Here is a 17,286-nt window from a genome sequence, read left to right as displayed (position 1 = left end):
CCTCTGGACATGCTCGAGTGTCTCAATGTCCTTCCCAAACTGAGGGCCCAGAACTGGACACAGCACTCGAGGTGTGCCCTCACCAGTGCCGAGTACAGGGGACGAATGAATGAATCACTCCCTGCTCCTGCTGGCCACACCATTCCTGATCCAGGCCAGGAGCCATTGGCCTTCTTGGCCACCTGGGCACACTGCTGGCTCATGTTCAGCCGGCTGGCACCAGAACCCCCAGGTCCCTTTCCACCTGGGCACTGTGCAGCCACACCATCCTCAGCCTAGAATGTTGCAGGGGGTTATTGTGGCCAAAATACAGGACTTGGCACTTGGACTTGTTAAACTTCATCCTATTGGACTCTGCCCATCCCTCCAATCGTTCCAGGTCTCCCTGCAGAGCCCTCCTGCCTTCCAGCAGATCGACACACTCTCCCAGCTTAGTGTTGACTGCAGATTTACTAATGAAAGACTCAATCCCCTCATCCATGTCATCAATAAAAATACTGACCAGAGCTGGCCCCAGCACAGAGCCCTGAGGGACACCCCTGGTTCCTGGCCACCAGCTGGACACAGCGCTGTTCCCCACCGCTCTCTGGGCTGGCCACCCAGCCAGTTCAGGATGAATTAGCTGAAGAGTTGTCTGTCTGTGCCTCATTGCTCTGTTTCCCCAGGGTGAGGGTGTTCGACCTGCGGCTCGGCGAGGCCGTGTGCTCCATGCACGGGCACCAGCTGGGCGTGTGTGCCGTGCAGATGGACGAGTGGAAGGTGGTCAGCGGAGGGGAGGAGGGCCTGGTGTGCGTGTGGGACCAGCGCATGGCCACCAAGCTCTGGGAGATGCACGCCAGGTAACCCGGGGCTCTCGGGGCTGGAAGGGGGATGTGGCAGTGGGTTTTGGGGGAGTTCTGTGTGGTTTGGGGACAGGTTGTCTCCTCACATGGAGCCCTGTGTGTTTCTGAAGGGCCCTTTAGCTGTTGGTGCTTTGTGAAGGCTGGCCTAGAACAGAGACTAGACAGAGCTAAAGGATAAAGGAGGGATTTGTTAAAAGGATCTCCTCAATAGATCCACCTTGGGCAGCACAAGAGCCCAGCCAGGGCTACATCCAAGGTGAGCCCAAAATGGTCCCAAAATGGACAACTGGTCACAGGGTCTCTCACTTTGATCAGTTCTGCTCCATTTGCATATCAGACAATTACAGCTCCAGCCCATCAAGTCCCATCCTTCTTGTTTTTCTCTCTTCAGCCCACGTTGTTTGTGCTCTTGGGCCTGAGATTTGGATCATTTGTCCTTGGTTCCCAGCTGGAACAGGAATTGTTTTGTCTCCCTGCTCCGTGCAGAGAGCTCACCATCCCCTAATATGAAGCCCAGACTCACACACAGAGTCTGAAAAATATAAAAGCTCAAACCTGAGGCATCACTGTCATGGCCTGTCATCATTTTTACTCATTAGCTGAGTGTTCCAGTCGGTGTTGGGGAGCAGGGAAGTTGTTCCCCCTGGATTTTCCATGAAGTTCAGTCAGTGACTTCTCCCTGCCCCATCTCCAACCTCTATTTAGTTGTGGAACCTCGGGTTTGACATGCTGGACTGGCTGTTTTAAGAGTGACTGGTTCTGGCTGTCCCCATCCAGTGCCTCCATCACAATCTCTGGGCTTCTGTTCACCTCATCCACACATTCCCTTAATGGTGAGGATCAAAGCAATTAAACTCATTTAAATATTGAAATACCAGTTTGTACTGAACACAAGGAGCACAGTACTGAAAATACAAGCAGAGATCAGCATCCTGGAGCTTACACTTTGTACAGCTAAGTGAAGATTTCCTGATCAAAGCACAATTCCCAGGCTTTGTCTGGATAAAGACTCAAGGGTTTAGCCCCTTGTAAGTCTGAGTGATATCCATAAAATGAACAGATAAATCCTGATTTAGTTTTTTTTTTTTATTATTAGTTTTAATGCATCTTCCCCAAAGAGGAGCTAGATGAGGTATTTACAGCCAGGGAAGTTCAAGCTGGAGTTGTCATTGATTAATAGCAGGTATCACTTTGTATGTTGACCCTGGGAATGATAAAGCCTGTTGTGATGTGGCTGATGCATTAAGGACAATATTCCATTGATTGTCTCCTTGGCATGTTCATTAGTGCTGCTCCAGGAGCAGGGCAGGCAGGGCAGGGCTGAGCTCGGGGATGTGCTCCAAGTGAAACCATTAGATTAAACAGGTAGAAAACAGTGTTCAATCTATAGAGCAATCATATGGGATCACTTCAATCAAAAGGCTTTCCTAGATAAGGTGTGTGCAGTTGTCCCTGCCTGTGGCCCTCTGCCAGGAATGGAAAACAGGAGCAGGAGCTGAGGGAGGTGACAGGAGACACATTTGGGGTGTGGAGATGAGCCATCCTCAGCTGAGGAGAGAAGTGACTCCTGCTTGAACACAAAGTGCTGGTCCTGGGTTTGGGCTCAGTTATTCACCAGTGGGAGGGAAAGGAGTGAGGACCTGACTTGAGTGTCCAAGGGAGGGACATGGGCATGGGGAAGGGTCTGGAGGAGCAGCTGAGGGCACTGGGAATGTTCAGCTGGAGCAAAGGAGCCTGAGCTCAGAGCTCCTCAGGAACTGCAGCTCCTCCCGAGGGCAGCTCTGATCTCTGCTCTGGGACAGGGTCAGAACCCAGGGAATGGCTGCAGGGCCAGGGCAGCTCAGGCTGAGCTCAGGGAAAGGCTCTTCCCCCAGAGGGTGCTGGCACTGCCCAGGCTCCCCAGGGAATGGGCACAGCCCTGAGGCTGCCAGAGCTCCAGGAGCCTTTGGACAGCGCTGCCAGGGATGGACAGGGTGGAGTTGTTGGGGGGTCTGGGCAGGGACAGGGGCTGGATCCATGATCCCTGTGGGTCCTTCCCCACTCCATGGCTCTTAGCTTGTGCCTTATCGTGCATTTCTAAACCAGCTCAGTGCAGGGTGTGTGGGATGTCCTTCCCCTTTTTTTGGGAAGCCCTTCCTGGGGCTGCGCAGTCCTCAGGGCAGCCAGCCCAGCCCATATCCGTCCCTCTGGCCGCTGCTGTGCCAGCTTTCCAGCAGCACTCTCTGGCCTTCTCGTGTGTTCTGGGAAGAGCCCACTAGATGGGGATAGAAGATGTGGGATGTGCTCCAGGCTGGAGGAGCCAGGAGTGCAGTTCCCCGCCTCTGGCCGCGGGGAGGGCGCTGATTTCAATCACGCCGGGTTTAATCCAAAAGCCAGTCCTGTCCCAGCACTCGGGTTTTGGGAGTCCAGTGCAGGTGGCCGCTCACCCCGTGATCTGGGCTGTTTTCCAGACATCCAGTGCGCCACGTGTGGTTCAATTCCCACAGCCTGATCACTGCCAATATCCCCGAGGAGAAGAACCCCCGAGGCTCCAGCATCACCGAGGACGACCCCAGCTTGCACCGAAAGTGAGAAACCAGCCCTCAGCAATGAGCTTTGTTCTTAAATAGCACCCTGAGCACCTGAGTCATCACCCAGAGCGCTTACAGAGAGGGTATAGCAGCAGAAAAATTAAATTTAAAAAAAAAAAAAAAGTTTTAAGGGTAAGGTTTATAAAACAAGTGATGAATTGGCTCTTGATTTGCTTGAGCACAAAAAAAAGCTTTTTTTTTCCTCAGCAGGGGAACATAAAGTCCACTGAAGCCAAGCAGGGAATGCAGCCCTCTCCATGCTCCAAGTATTAGTAATGCTGTCTCCTCCTAAAGGAAAACTACTGGCATTTAAGCTGCAGGTTTTGGTATTTGCATCTCAAATGGCTTTTAGTGCTAATTGAACTATCAAATACCAATGTATTTATCTTCCCCCGTGCTGGAGAGCCCGGAGATGTTTCAGCAGATGACAGTCACGTCTCTGCGGGGCTGGAGGGAATGATTCAGCAGCCCTGGGAGGTTCCTGCGAGGAGGCAGCAGGGAGCTTTCCCTGTTCAAAGGGCTCAGCCTCCCGCACAGGGGATGGGGGTTTTATCCAGCTCCTGCAGCATCCCCTCTTTCCATTCCGATGGTTTTTACAGTGATTCCTGCCTCTGTTTGCTTTCCCGCTGAGGTGAGACGATGTGTCCTGGTTGTTTTGCACACAGGTACCGAGGGGTCATTTATTCCTACGAGTTCTCCGTGGACCAGCTGGCCGTGGACAGCGTCCTCCCCATCTGCCGCTCCTCCTACGATGAAGTGTCGGGTTACAACTACAACATCGGCCTGGCAGTGCCCTACGACAGCATCTAGGGCCCTCCTCGGCTCTGGGCCAGCCAGGGCAAGGGAAAACCCGGGTGGGACAAGCACCCAAGAGCTGGGGTGGGCTGCACAAAGCCCTGGGATGTGAACCCAAAGAGGGCAGGGCTGCCCTGGAGCACCCTGCTGCAGTGTGACACTCTGGACATGTCCAGAGGCCTGGCCTGGGGAGTGGAGAGGCTGAGGAGGGACAGGGAGCACTGCAGGGTGAACAAAAATATTCCTGCTGCTTGTGGGAAAGATGCTGCAGGGCCCATCCTGGTCAGGAAGCCACAGTGGGACACTGAAGGGATGGGAGCTCTCTGAGGAGTTCTTGCTTACCCCAAGAGGGAAAAAAATCACCAGGGACTTGGAAAAAGCATGTGCTGAGCCACATGTTTGAAATGTCTGTCGTGGTACTGAGCTGCTTGTTCTTGTTTTCCTTGGAGTGCACTGGGATGTGCCTGGGAACAGGACAGCAGCACCATGCACAAAAGGTTACAGTGGCTGGGAGGGGAATTGGGATGGAGGGAGGGAGGGGAAGGTTCCCTAGGCCAGGCTGGATGCTTGGGAACTCAGCAGGGCACACACACATCAAAATTATTTTAGAATAAATTTTTATTTTTTAAATTCTTTAAAATCCTGGATCAAATGCTTTCTAATTGTATGTGTACATCTGTCTGTGGAATTTTGTTCCTGAGCCTTTTAGGGTGAGGTGATCCCTGTTCACTGGGACAAAACTGGCTCAGGTTGTCAGGTGTGTTCTTGGCTGGATCATGTCCTTCCACAGCACCTGGAGGGTTTTCAGTGCTGTCCTTGCTTCCAGGCTGGGAATTGATCATGGAACAGAAGGGATGAGGTGGCCACAGTGCCCTCCCTGAGCCCCAGAGCTGTGGGGAAGCACCGGGTGAGGGGCAGGAGGTGCTGTTCAGGTGGAAATGAAGAGTGAGGCTTTACCTTGAGCCCAGGTAGCACTGACAGGTAAAACCAGTTTGGGGAACAAGAGCTCCAGTCCTGCGTGGATCTTTTTACTGATTTAAAACTATTTTATTGTGATTTGCCCTTGTAAACTTACTGATGCAAGCCGAAGCTGTCAGTTCTGTTTAAATTGAGGTTAAGTTTTAACTTACACCTTTTTTCCTGGGTTAATGGACTCAGTGTGAAGTGAGGGAGAGGTGGAGGAATGTGCCCAGACCTGCAGGAGAGGGGCTGGGCTGGCACTGAGGCAGCCCTGCAGACAGCTGGACTTCACTGCTTTCCTTCTGTGGCTTGGGGTGCTTTCCCATGACCCCTAGGCCAAAATGTCACATTTTAGGTTTTTAAATTACCTTTTTCCATGTGATAGATACACAAAAAGTGCAAGGGGCAAAGCCATTCTGTCTGACCAATAAATTTAATCTTTCATAAAGCTTTGGTCTATTTTTTTATTATTCCTCTGCCCTTCTGGGAAGCCAGCTCCCTCCCTCCATTCCTGGAAGAGCAGGGAGTGTCATGGATGCACAGTTTGGACAAGAGTTCAGCTGAAACCTGACAAATAAATCACGGTTTCTGTAGCATAGATGACTTTGGGGGTTGCTCCAGCGATGTGCTGAGCAGGGAGAGCTCCCAGCTCATTGTTCTCCCTTGCCCTTATCTCTCCTCGTTATCTGGGAGCAGCTTTGTTCCTCCTCCCTCGCGCTGCTGCAAGGAGCCGATAAGTTTGTGCGGTGCCCTTTTCCCGGAGCGCTCCTCCCGAGGGCTGTGCCAGGCTGCTCCCTGTGCCAGGCTGCCGCCGTGCCAGGCTGCCCCGGGAAGGGGATGGCAGCACCTGGAGCGGCTGTTCCCTTCCTGGGCAGCTCCGGTGTCCCTCTGTCCCCGCAGCCCCGCGGCGCCCCCCACAGCTCCCAGCTCCTTAGGGGCTTTTCCCTGTTAATTAATGCAGTTAATTGAGGAAGGTTGTACCGCAGCAGAGGGGTGGGTGTGTTTAACTCACACTGCTCATGTGGATGTCGGGCTGTTGGAGAGGTCCCCGAGGGGACTCTCTGGGAAGGGATGGTGTCCTGCTCCCCTGGGTGCTCAGTAGGGCTGGAGGCTGCTGAGCTTTGGGGTCAGGGTGAGCCCTGTGCAGGCTGACCTGGAACAGAGGCTGGACAGAGCTAAAGGATAAAGGAGGGATTTGTTAAAAGGATCTCAATGGATCCACCTTGGGCAGCACAAGAGCCCAGCCAGGGCTACATCCAAGGTGAGCCCAAAATGGTCCCAAAATGGACAACTGGTCACAGGGTCTCTCACTTTGATCAGTTCTGCTCCATTTGCATATCAGACAATTACAGCTCCAACCCATGCAGTCCCATCCTTGTTGTTTTTCTCTCTTCAGCCCACGTTGTTTGTGCTCTTGGGCCTGAGATTGGGATCATTTGTCCTTGGTCCCCAGCTGGAGCAGGAATTGTTTTGTCTCCCTGCTCCGTGCAGAGAGCTCACCATCCCTAATATGAAGCCCAGACCCGCACACTAAAGCAGCACAGGATCTGCAAATATAAAAGCTCAAACCTGAGGCTTCAAGTGGCATTGAAATGGAGCCTCTGCCTTCATTTCCAGAGCAGAAACAGAGTCACCATCCCAGCTGGGCTGGGGACAGAAGGCACCTTGGAGCTTCCAGCCCACTGGTGGCAGTCAGTGGCAGGGAGGGGCCCAGTGCTTTGTCCCACAGGTCAGGGGTGGCACGGGGAAGGGGAAATGTGCCTTGGGGGGCTCAGGGGCTGGGGTGCAGGAGCTGCAGGCAGGACACGTTGGAGCAGAGTGGGCTGAGCTGGCAGAGCTCAGGCTCACGCTGGTGCCACTGCCAGGCTGGTGGCCCTCAGACCGGGGTCAGGGACGGCTGCAGAACCCAAAGGCAGCACAGCAGGAAACGGTTTGGCATGAAAAGCCTTGAGGGTTCTGGTGTCCAATGCTGGGTGCAGTGATCCTCAGGTTAAAAGAGGAGCCTGTGTCCTGGTGAGAGGGATCCCTGCTCGGAGGGAATGTGGGATCACAGGAATCTGTGTGTGCCACAGGGATCCATGTGTGTGTGTGCCACAGGGAGCAGCCCCAGGGGAGCCTGGCACACCGTCCTGCAGGGCAGGACACTGCAGAGCCCTGCTGGAAAATCCCCAGTGCCCGGCTCTGCTCCTGGCTCCAGCCACCAGCACAGGCCCAGAAATTCTTTTAGCCTCTGTTGGTGTCCCCAGTCAGGGAGGGAAGAGCCACTCCGGGGTTTCAGGGGCTGCCATCCCTCTCCTGATCTGAGGAGTGCTGGAAGGAGGAGCAGAGGTGCTTTTGTGAGGTGCTCTGGGGGTCTCTGAACCCCCTTTCTCCCCCACCCCGTGGCCTTTCCCCCCAGCTCTGCTCTCCTGCCCTGCCCACCCTGTCACTCCTGTCCCAGCTGCTGTCACTGCGGGGTGAATGCAGGTGCTCTGACGTGGTGCAGGAATTGTTCATGTCCTCTCTGCCCCCTCTTCTCCTCCAGTGACATTTGCCTGCCCATTTCCACCTTCTGTGGATGCTCCTGGAACTCCAGGTGCCCGGGGCTGGTTCCTCCCTGCTGCCAGGGGGAAGGTGGGGCAGTGGGGCTGGAGGCCCCAAAGCAGGTGGGGTCCTGGTGCAGCACAAACCTGGGGGGAAGAGCCTGCTCAGGTCAGGATTTATCTGGCAGATTTTTAGCCAGAAAAAATCTGCGCTGGCAGAATTTCATCCAGAAACGTGGACCTCCAGCCTCTGGGCCAAATTCCTCTTCATGAGACAGCAGCAGGTGGGAGCATCCTCTGTCACCCCTGCCTCAGCCAGTGCCACTCAAAGGAACGAGGAACTCCTCAAAATTCAGCTTAAAAATATCAGCTCCAGGTGGCTGTCCTGGCTCCATGGCTGTGGGGTCTGGCTGCCTCCTGCTCTCCTGCCCTTCCCTCCCTCCCTGGCCAGGTGTCCCCTTGTTTGGTCCGTCCTGCCATTCCCAAGCTCCAGTGTGGCTGATGGGTGAGGGGGGATGGTGGGGAGATGGGTCAGGCTTTGTGCCAACCTCTGTGCCAACCCCCACCCACCCAGGGTCCCTGCCCTGCAGCCCTGGGGTCACTCTGTCCCCACTCCAGCCCTGGGGTCACTCAGTCCCCTGTCCAGCTCTGGGGTCACTCTGTCCCCTGCCCATCCCTGGGGTCACTCTGTCCCCTGTCCAGCCCTGGGGTCACTCTGTCCCCTCTCCAGCCCTGGGGTCACTCTGTCCCCCCTCCATCCCTGGGGTCACTCTGTCCCCAGTCCAGCCCTGGGGTCACTCTGTTCCCTCTCCACTCCCAGGAGCTGCTGCTCTCTCTGATGCTGCTCAACCTTTTCAGCCTCCCTGGAGTTTCCCAGTGTGTTGTAAGGCAGTTCCAATTCCATTTCCCCCCCGGGATCTGCACAGAGCTCTGTGCCACGTCCACTCTCCTGGCCCCACAGCTGAACCATTTTCCTTTATGGACGCTCGGGGCTTTGCAGGATTTTGCTGTGGCAGGAGCTTTGTCCTTGCCAGCTTTCCCGGGGCTCTGCCAGATTTCCCTGTGATTTTCAGGATGATTATCCCCGTTTCGCTGGGGTTTGCTGTGTGTAACACGGTGCTCCTGCCCACGCCTGGAGCTCTCCATCCCTTTGCAGGGCTTAGGATCCGGCTCCATTCCCTGCTCCTCCTTCCTGCTCCCCACTCTCCCATTTCCCACCGGGAATTCCCAGCACAAGCAAAGGGAAAACTCTGCAGCCACTTTGTGTTGGGTCCTGCCTCTGTTTCCCAACTTCCCTCGCTTTCCTTGCCACTTAGAATTTCGGGGGCAGCTAATTAACTCCAGGGAGTTATAGCTAATTAACTCAAGGGATAATAATTATCCTCTCATCCATCCTCTTCACTCCTCCTGGCCTCCACCTCCCTGCCTTGCTGGGATCCTCTCGGATGATTCCTCCGAGGAAATCGGGCTGTGGTGGGGGGGGAGTGGGATCCTGAGCTCGAGTTAACCCCTGCAGCGCCAGCGGGGAGATGTGGGGGCAGAACAGACCCTGCAGGCAGCCAGGACTGGGTGGGAGCACGGAGCTTGAGCTGGATTGGGGACTGGGGTGCTCCCGCAGCGTCTGGATGGGAATTTAGGGGTAAAACAGGGAAATGAGCTTGGCTTGGCCGCGGAAACTTGGGGATTTAGGGAGGAGCTGTGGGGCTGTGCCCTCCTGTGCATGGGGTGGGGAGGGAGCGCTGGAGTCCGGCACGGGGGGAGGAGGAAGAGGAGAGATCCAGGAGGAGGAATAGTCAGGGCCATGGGGGTGCCCAGAGGAGCCCAAGGAGAGCAGGAGGGAATCCCAGAGCCCAGGCTGTGGGGCAGCACCAGCAGCGCTGCAGGACCCGAATGGCTCCTCCGGGAGAGCCGGGAGCTCCAGCCCCACCGTGCCCTCCCACCCAGCCCGGCCCGGCCCCACCGGCGCGGGCAGCGCTGCCCACGGCTCCGTGGGACATCCCCAGGCGGGACATCCCCAGGTGGGACATCCCCAGGTGGGACATTCCCGGGTGGGACATCCCCAGGTGGGACATCCCCAGGTGGGACATTCCCAGGCGGACCCGGGAGCATCTCCCTGCTCAGCTCCAGCGGCTCCGGACGGACTCGGGGACTTGGGAGGGGACAGAAACCCTAAATGCTCCCTCAGTGTGGGGGTGCAGAGCAGAGACCCCCAGCAATGAGGAAAAGAAGGAGGAAGTGTTGCCCTGAGCCAGGGACAGAGGGGTGACCCGGGGGTGACACAGGGACAGAGGGGTGACCCAGGGAGGGACAGGGGTGACCCAGGGGTGGCTCCACACCCATCGCTGCCCAGCCCCCTGCCCGCCGGCTGTGCCGCTCCCAGCGCCGGCCCTGTCACCAGGGGAAGCTGTTTTGTTTTTTTTTTTTTGATAAAACAAATAAATCTTCCCTGCTTTCCTAAAAATAGCCATTGCCCTTTTTCCCTGCCTCCCTCCCTCCCCAGCTCAGGCTGCCTTAGAGACAGAAGCCCGCCCGGAGCCTTGCAGTCATTAGCGCCGGTGAACGAGCCCGTGTCTCCGGCGCCTCGTTCAGCGGGAACATGTGGGGGCAGGAGCCACCTGGTTGCCAGGAGCCCACGTCCCGTGTCCCTGCTGCCTGCCGGGGCTCCTCCCGCCTGGCTCTGCTTTGGGATTAAACTGGGAATATTCCTTGTGTCGCTGCCACCACCTTCCCTGCAGGATGCAGAGTGGGACGTGGCTGTCCCTGCAGGGGCTGAGGGGGCTGCCTTCCCTCCTGCCCCTCTGCATCCCCGTCCCTGCCTCTCCCACGGCCGGGGATCAGCCCCAGCTGGGCAGCTCTTTCCCCACAGCAGCACCTGGCAAAGGCTAAAAACTCAGATTTATGGAGCAGCCAGGATTTGTGGAGGCTTTCTGCTCAGGGAAACACTCCACCCCGGAGTGATGGATGGATGGAGTGTTTCTCAGCGAGGACTAAAAAGAGAAATATCTTTTATTACAGATAAAAGCCTCTGATGTTTCTAGAGAGCAGCTCCAGCGTGGAACAGGCACACGGGCGGGGCAGAGCCATGAGCTGGGAGCCAGGTGCCAGGACATGGAGCTGCTGCTGGGCCCTCTTCCTCCTCCTCTTCCTCCTGCTGCTGCTGCCCCTCTCAGTAGCAGTGGGCGATGGTGTCCACGTTGAGGAAGCGGACGTGCATCTTGGTCTCGATGTCGATGCCCTGCCACATCTGCCAGGGGCGGGGGCTGAGTGGGCCAGGGCCACACCCCAGCCCTGTCCCTGCTCCTGGGGACACGGGGGTGTCACTGACCTTAAGGAAGTCCTCGAAGGTGATGCCCTCGTACACCTGGTCCGGGCCCTGCCGCAGGGAGAGGAAACATCGCAGCTGCCCCGGGGGGATGGGGAGGGGTGGCCCAGGGGTGTCCCCTGGGGCTGGGGGACGCATCTCCCATGGGTTCCTGCCCTGTGCCCCATGGCCAGCCCCAAATACATCCCCAAACCCCCCCGGCTGCGAGGAGCAGCCCTTTCCATAAGCAGTAAGGATGGGGTTTATGGGATGCTGTTTGCTGATCCCTCTCTCATGAGCAAACATCACCCTGGAACCCGCTGCCTGCAAAAAACACCTCCACCAAAGCAGCTGTGGCACAGGGAGCACCCTGGGAAGCAGGGACACCTTCCAGCCCCATTTTGATGCCACCAGAGCCCCTCAGAGCAGGAAGCAGCTGCCAGCACAGGCTCCCACCATTTGTCCCACACAGATGCTGGCTGCCTCCATCATGGCCCCGTCGGCGATGGATCGAGCCGACTCCTTTTCCAGGTGGGGGTTCCCTGACAGCAGCTCCTCCACCACCTGCAAGGCAGAGGGTCAGGCCAGGCCTGGGACGGGGGCACGGGGCAGGGGGGAGCCACGTTACATTTCTGTACTCCTGCAGCGTGATCTTCCCGTCGTGGTCCGAGTCGTACATGTGGAACAGGACTGGGGGGACAGGAGGGGAGGGCAGGGTCAGGGCAGCCCCTTCCCACAGCCCGCAGCCCGGCTCCGCCTGGGGAAGCCTCACATTTCAGCTTCTCCTTGCGGAAGCGGTCGAGCTGCTCCTCGTCCATGTTCATCTCGATGGGTCTGAAGTAGGACATGATGGTCAGGAAGTCCTCGAAGTTGATCTCGTCCGCCAGCCCATCCGACTCCTGCCGCAGGTTCCTGGGGGTGCCGGAGCCCTCGGTGATGGGAACCCCCAGCGTCACCCCACCCCCGGCAAGGCTCCAGGACTGCTTTGTCCCTGAGATTCACCTGAAATGTCTCATTTTCCACCTGGCCCCACCCCAGCCTTTAGGGGGAAGGTCCTTGCCCAGCCCCACCCCATTTCCAGAGGATAAATCCTCCCTCCCTGGGTGCGGGGGGTGCTCACCGCTTGTCAAAAAAGGCGTGGACGATTTTCCCCCGGATGGGGTTGAACTCCAGGTCGGGAATGCTGTCAAAGTTCTCCTTGCTGCAAAGGGCACAGAGAGAGCCGTGAGCGAGGTGGGGAGGGGGGAAAGCCCCGAGACCCCCCGAGAGACCCAACCCTTCCTTACCAAGCACAGAAAAACAAAGGGATTTTGGCTAAAACCCCTTTTTGATTCTGTTCAGACTGAGAGCAAGTCCATGCTCAGGGATTTGTCCCACTAGAATGGGTCTTGGGGAAGCTCTTGGGATGACCCTGGGCCCTTTACATGGCTCCACCTGCCACGGATTTTGGAGTTTTCCCAGGAAAAAGGTCTCAAGCAGGGCTCAGCAGGGCACAGCAAGGAGATCCTGCTGTCCACCCTCCCCTCAGCTTCATGCTGAGCCCGTGCTGGGCATCTGATCCCTGGGATTTATAAAGCAAACGAGCCAAGGAATAACTCTGGGGAGCAGTGGGAGCTCGGAGCTCTCCCACTTCCCTGTGCAGCCCCCAAGGAGAGGGGCGGGAGCACCTAAAACTCCCCTTCCCTCCCCAGAACTGATTTTAAAGCTGGGAGGGATGAGATGTTTGTCAGGAGTGCTCCTGCTCCCAGGCCACTGTGTCACTGTGTGTTTTTCCTTGGAATATTTGCAAGGCCACGCTGCAGGAGCTGGCTCAGGGAGGGACACTCAGAATCCCAGCCCTGGACTGGCACCTTGGGCAGCCCAGGGAAGGGGGAGATGCTGGGGGTGGCCCTGGATGTGAGGCTGGAATTACAGAGGGGCTGGAATTACCCTGAGGCTGGAATTGCAGCAGGGTTGGAATTGTAACTGGGCCGGGATTGCAGTGGAACTGGAATTGTACTTGGGCTGGAATTGCCCTGGACCTGGGATTGAAGTGGGGGCTGGGATTGAATTGGGGCCGGCATTGTCCCGGGCCGGCACTGTCCCGGGCCAGCACTGTCCCGGGCTGGCACTGTCCTGGGCTGGCATTGTCCCAGGCCGGCACTGTCCCGGGCCGGCTCCGTACCGGATCGTCAGCTGGTCCTGGCTCAGCTGCTTGAAGCGCCGGTGCAGGTGCTCGATCTGCTCAGAGGTGACTGCAGGGAAAGGAGAGAGGTGACAGGGGCTGAGCCCCGGGGGACCCCTGGGACACCCCCCTGTGCCCGTCCCCACCCCCCAGCAGCGTGGCAGGGTCCTGGGCACCCTCTCCCTGTGGTGGCTCCGTGCCGCCCTGCACGGTCCCTCTGTGTCCCTGTGCCCGCTGCCGGCTGCAGGGACGGTGCCAAGGGCTGCGTTATTCCCTGCAGGGAATTCCCTGGCCCGGCACAGTGGGATCCCACCCCCAGCTCAGGATCCTTGGTGCCAGCCCACTGGAACAGGCTTGGCATTTCTTTTGGGATCACTGGCGCCGTGGGCAGAGCTGTGCCCAGGCAGCTCCTCTGTGCCCCAGGACAGCTCTGCCTGGAGCCAGGAGGCTCCTCCATGTCCACAGCCATGGCTGCTGCAGGAAAGAACTCTGGGATCAGAAATCCTGACAGCAGCCACCTTGCCAGGGGAGAGGAAAGGACACGGAGGGGGCACAGCAGCCCCCAAAATCAACACCTGCCTTTGAAATTGCTGCCACTGCCCAGGGTGAGCCACAAGCCATGGGGTGGGCACTGCCCCAGGGATGCACCAACCCCACCCCAGGCAGGGCTGCAAGGGGGGACCAGCAGCTCCTTTGAGTCCCCTGAGTGCTGGGGCCCAGCTGCACCTCCCCAGTGCCCTGATCCCCCAGCACAGGCGAGTTCATCTTCCCCTGCTGTTCTCCTGGGGCTGTAACCAAGCTCTAACCCCCAGAGCCTGACTCTTGTGCAAATATTGTCAGGGGCCATTCCCAGGAGCCAGGGAAGTGCTTTGGAGCCGTGTCTCTGGGATCTGGGGGGTCTGTCTGGGCTCCAGCTGTGCCCACAGGCTCCTGCAGCCCTGGCTGGGAATCAGCCACTCCTGGCACCATGGAGAGACAGAAAACCACGTTAAGGGTTGCAAAGGGTTAATTGCAGCAAGACAGCAGGGTCAGAGCTGGGCTGAGCTGCCTCCCTCACTGCCTTTTATGATGTTTAAATAATGTCCTTTGCTTTCCCCAGTGCTGCTCCACAGCCTGGAAATAGCAGCTGCATTGATCAGCGGGGCTGGGCCTCCAGAGCCTCTGTTAACAGCCTGGGAACCCTTCTGGGCTGGAGGGAGCAGGGGCCCTGAGCCTGCCCGGGTGTCCCCAGGATGCCCTTCAAACCCCTTACCCCCCTCGGCCCCGCTGGCTCCCAGGTGATGGTGCCCAGGCCCCCCTGATCCATCCACTGGACGTTTCCTCCCCCAGTCCCTCCTGGCTGCTGCTCTGCTGCTGTCCCATGGAAACTTTCCCTGGACTTTGCTTTCCAATTTTGGCCCTGCAGCAGTGACCTTTCACCCTCTGCGTGACGCCACCGCCATCACCATGGGAGCAGCTGGGCCACCAAGCCTCAGCATCTGGGGCTTGGGTGCACACCAAAAAGCTTTGATCTCTCAGAAAAACGTCCCAGGCACCAAGAGGACAAAGAGCTGGGGTCAGTGGCTGGGTGCTCATGGTTGGGCTGGCCCTGAAAGGCTGGATGAGGCTTTTCCTGCCTCTTTCCCCATCCCAGGTGCTCCTCTTGGGGCAGCTCTCCCAGCATCGCTCTGCCTGTAAAGGTGGCAGAGCTCAGCTGCTTTCCAGAGAAAAAAAGGAAAATCTGCAGAAAAGGCAAAAGCTTTGCTGGAGAAAGGGCTGGCTCAAGGGCAGCAGAGGCTGCTCGTGTCCCTGAGAAGCATCCTGATGCTGCAGGCCCGTGTCCAAGCACGGCAGCCTCTGCCAGTGGGGGGAAAATGGGATTTAAACCACAGGCAGCCGGGCTTGCTGCTCCCAGCCTTGTGTGGTTTGTGCTGCTTGAGCGAAGGGAAAGGGGCACTGGGGGGGCTCAGGGGCACTGCGGGGCTCAGGGGCACTGTGGGGCTCAGGCCTCCCGTGGGAGCAGCCTGGCTGCAGGGATGGTCACAGCATCCCGGGAACAGCCACCTCACCCCGGACAGACACTGCAGCAGCTTTGGGATGGAGCACACGCAGGGGGGGAGGGGAAGCGGCCCCGAGCAGGGTGTCCCTCCACGGGGGAAGGCAAAGGAACGAGCCGTGGGCACCTCCAGGAGGCTGTGCCTGGTCCCTGCCCCTCCCACGGCACCGAGGGTGGCTGCAGTGCCCTGGTGAGGCCGGAGCCCGGCAGCAAGGCTGTAAATCCCCTGAATCCCCGGGATTCTGGCAGCAGCCACAGGACAGGGGAGCTCTGTGAATACCACGGGGAGCACAGGACGGGCACCCCGGACATGCTGGGAGTTATGGGCTCCTCCTGCCCTCCCTCCTCTGGTTTCCACGAGATTTTTGGGTGTTGCCCTCGCAAACCCTGCCCTGGGGTTGATCCACGGGGCACCGGGGAGGAGCCTCCCCCGAGCAGGTGCCACCTGTGCCCGAGATGCTGCTGCAGGGACCCCGGGCCAGGGCGCTCCCCGAAATCCTCCTCCAACCCTGGGCTGCCAGGCTGGCACCCCGCGGGCTCCCCAAGCTCCTGAGTCCGCCCGGGGGACTCAGTGGGGTGCGGGGGGCTCAGCCCTCCCTGGGAGAGGAGAGGAGAGGAAGAGGGGATGAAGGGAGATGTGACCCCAGGAGCAGCAGCAGCACTGGGGACAGTCACCGGACCCTCTCGGCCCCCACAGATCCTTTGGCCGTGGGCAGAGCCGCCCCCCAGCCCTTCCTCCACCGCAGCGCTCAGCGCGGCCGCAGCTGGAGGATCCAGGCGGGAGCTCCCGGTCCCCGTGCCCGGAGCTGCCGCGTCCGGGAGCGGTGACACTTCCCAGGACGGACACGGCCACCCTGTCCCTCCCTGCAGGGAGCCCTGGGCCGTGTCCCTGCCCCTTTCCCTGCTGGTCCCTCGATCCCAAAGCAGCCCCGGGGGTGTCGCGGCCCGGTGGCTCCGGGGCAGAGCAGCCCTGCGGGGACAGTGCCCTGCTCGGTGGCGCGGGTGGGCAGAGCCCGCCTGGGGCTCGCACGTGTGGCCGCTCGACGCCCTGGCTCGTGGCGTGGTGGCAGCGGGGACACGGCTGCACACCCCGGGTGACATGCTGCCACCCTCTGGTGACAGTCCTACCCCCTCCTTTCTTATCCCCTGTCCCCTCCCCCCCTCCATCCCCCGGTGTCACATCCTGCTCTCCCCAGCCCAGGTGACACCTCTGCACCCTCCCGAGTGACATTCCCTGCATCCTCCCCGCGGGTCACACCACATGTCCTGCATCCCCTGCCCCGCCCGAGCGTCACCTCCCGCAGCCCCGCGGCCACCCAGGTGACATTTCCTGTGCGTCCCCCCTCCCTTCCCCCCCCTCCCCGGTGACACGTCCCGCACCCCCGCGGGTGATGCGTCCCCTGCGGGGCCGGACCCCCGGTGTCCCCTCCGGCGGCGGGGCCGGGGGCTCCGGGGAGGGTGGGACGAGCTGGGGCGGCGGCAGCGCGGCCGCGGTGCCCGCGGGTCCCCGGTACTCACAGCCCGTCCTGTCCGCCAGCTCCCGCATCTCGGCGGGCACGGAGTGCGCGGAGCCCATCCCGGGCCGTGCCGGGAGCGCCGCCGCGGGCGCTGCACCGGAGCCGCCGCCGCTTTTAAGGGCGGGCGCGGCGGGGAGGCGGCGGCGGCGCGGCGGCCCCGGGTCCCTGCGCGCCCCCGCCCAGAGGCAGCGCAGGGCCCGCGGGGGTGGGACCCTCGGGGAGCGGGGACAGCCCCGGCAGCGGCTGCAGGCACCGGGAGCCCCCGGCTCTGCCCCGCTGGAGGGGCCCCCGAGAAGGGCACAGAGCTGCCCCGGGTATCCCGGGGCGGGAACGCGGCCGGGGTCTCCCCGCGGACACCCCGCGGCAGCTCCTCCTGAACCCTCGGCTGCCCCAGCTGGCACCGCCCGGGCTGTGCCCCCCGGGCGGGCAGGGACAAAGGGGGACGCCCAGAGACTCAGGACCCCCATAACGGAGGCAGCTTTCCCCAGGAGGCAGCTTTGGCAGGGCGGGGGGTTCTGTCCCCATCTCGCGGGTGCCAGACTGGCACCGGCAGGGACACGTCACCCTCCCACGGGCACAG

General features: G+C 59.5%; 2 protein-coding genes across 2 annotated transcripts in view; one reads left to right on the top strand and one right to left on the bottom strand.

The window, feature by feature from the left end:
- FBXW8 (F-box and WD repeat domain containing 8) overlaps positions 1-5,615 on the top strand; it is a 54,973-nt gene extending 49,358 nt beyond the window's left edge. Inside the window, exons 9-11 of the mRNA XM_041488572.1 lie at positions 666-839; positions 3,293-3,409; positions 4,078-5,615. Coding sequence (XP_041344506.1) covers positions 666-839; positions 3,293-3,409; positions 4,078-4,222 — 436 coding nt within the window. The 3' untranslated portion in view covers positions 4,223-5,615. The remainder of the gene's footprint in view (positions 1-665; positions 840-3,292; positions 3,410-4,077) is intronic.
- A 5,062-nt stretch (positions 5,616-10,677) lies between these two features.
- TESC (tescalcin) lies at positions 10,678-16,848 on the bottom strand. Its single transcript, XM_041488681.1, has 8 exons — positions 16,708-16,848; positions 13,155-13,224; positions 12,111-12,191; positions 11,763-11,902; positions 11,619-11,680; positions 11,447-11,554; positions 11,015-11,062; positions 10,678-10,933 (listed from the first exon to the last, which is right to left on the bottom strand). The coding sequence occupies exons 1-8, from the start codon at positions 16,763-16,765 to the stop codon at positions 10,856-10,858; spliced, it is 645 nt and encodes a 214-aa protein (XP_041344615.1). The 5' UTR covers positions 16,766-16,848; the 3' UTR covers positions 10,678-10,855.
- Between the last annotated feature and the right edge of the window lie 438 nt (positions 16,849-17,286).

Source organism: Pyrgilauda ruficollis, unplaced genomic scaffold (assembly GCF_017590135.1).
Source record: "Pyrgilauda ruficollis isolate IOZ18807 unplaced genomic scaffold, ASM1759013v1 scaffold9, whole genome shotgun sequence".
Lineage (NCBI taxonomy): Eukaryota > Metazoa > Chordata > Aves > Passeriformes > Passeridae > Pyrgilauda > Pyrgilauda ruficollis.
Note: the sequence above shows the minus strand (reverse complement) of the source record. Positions and strands in the feature narration are given on the sequence as shown.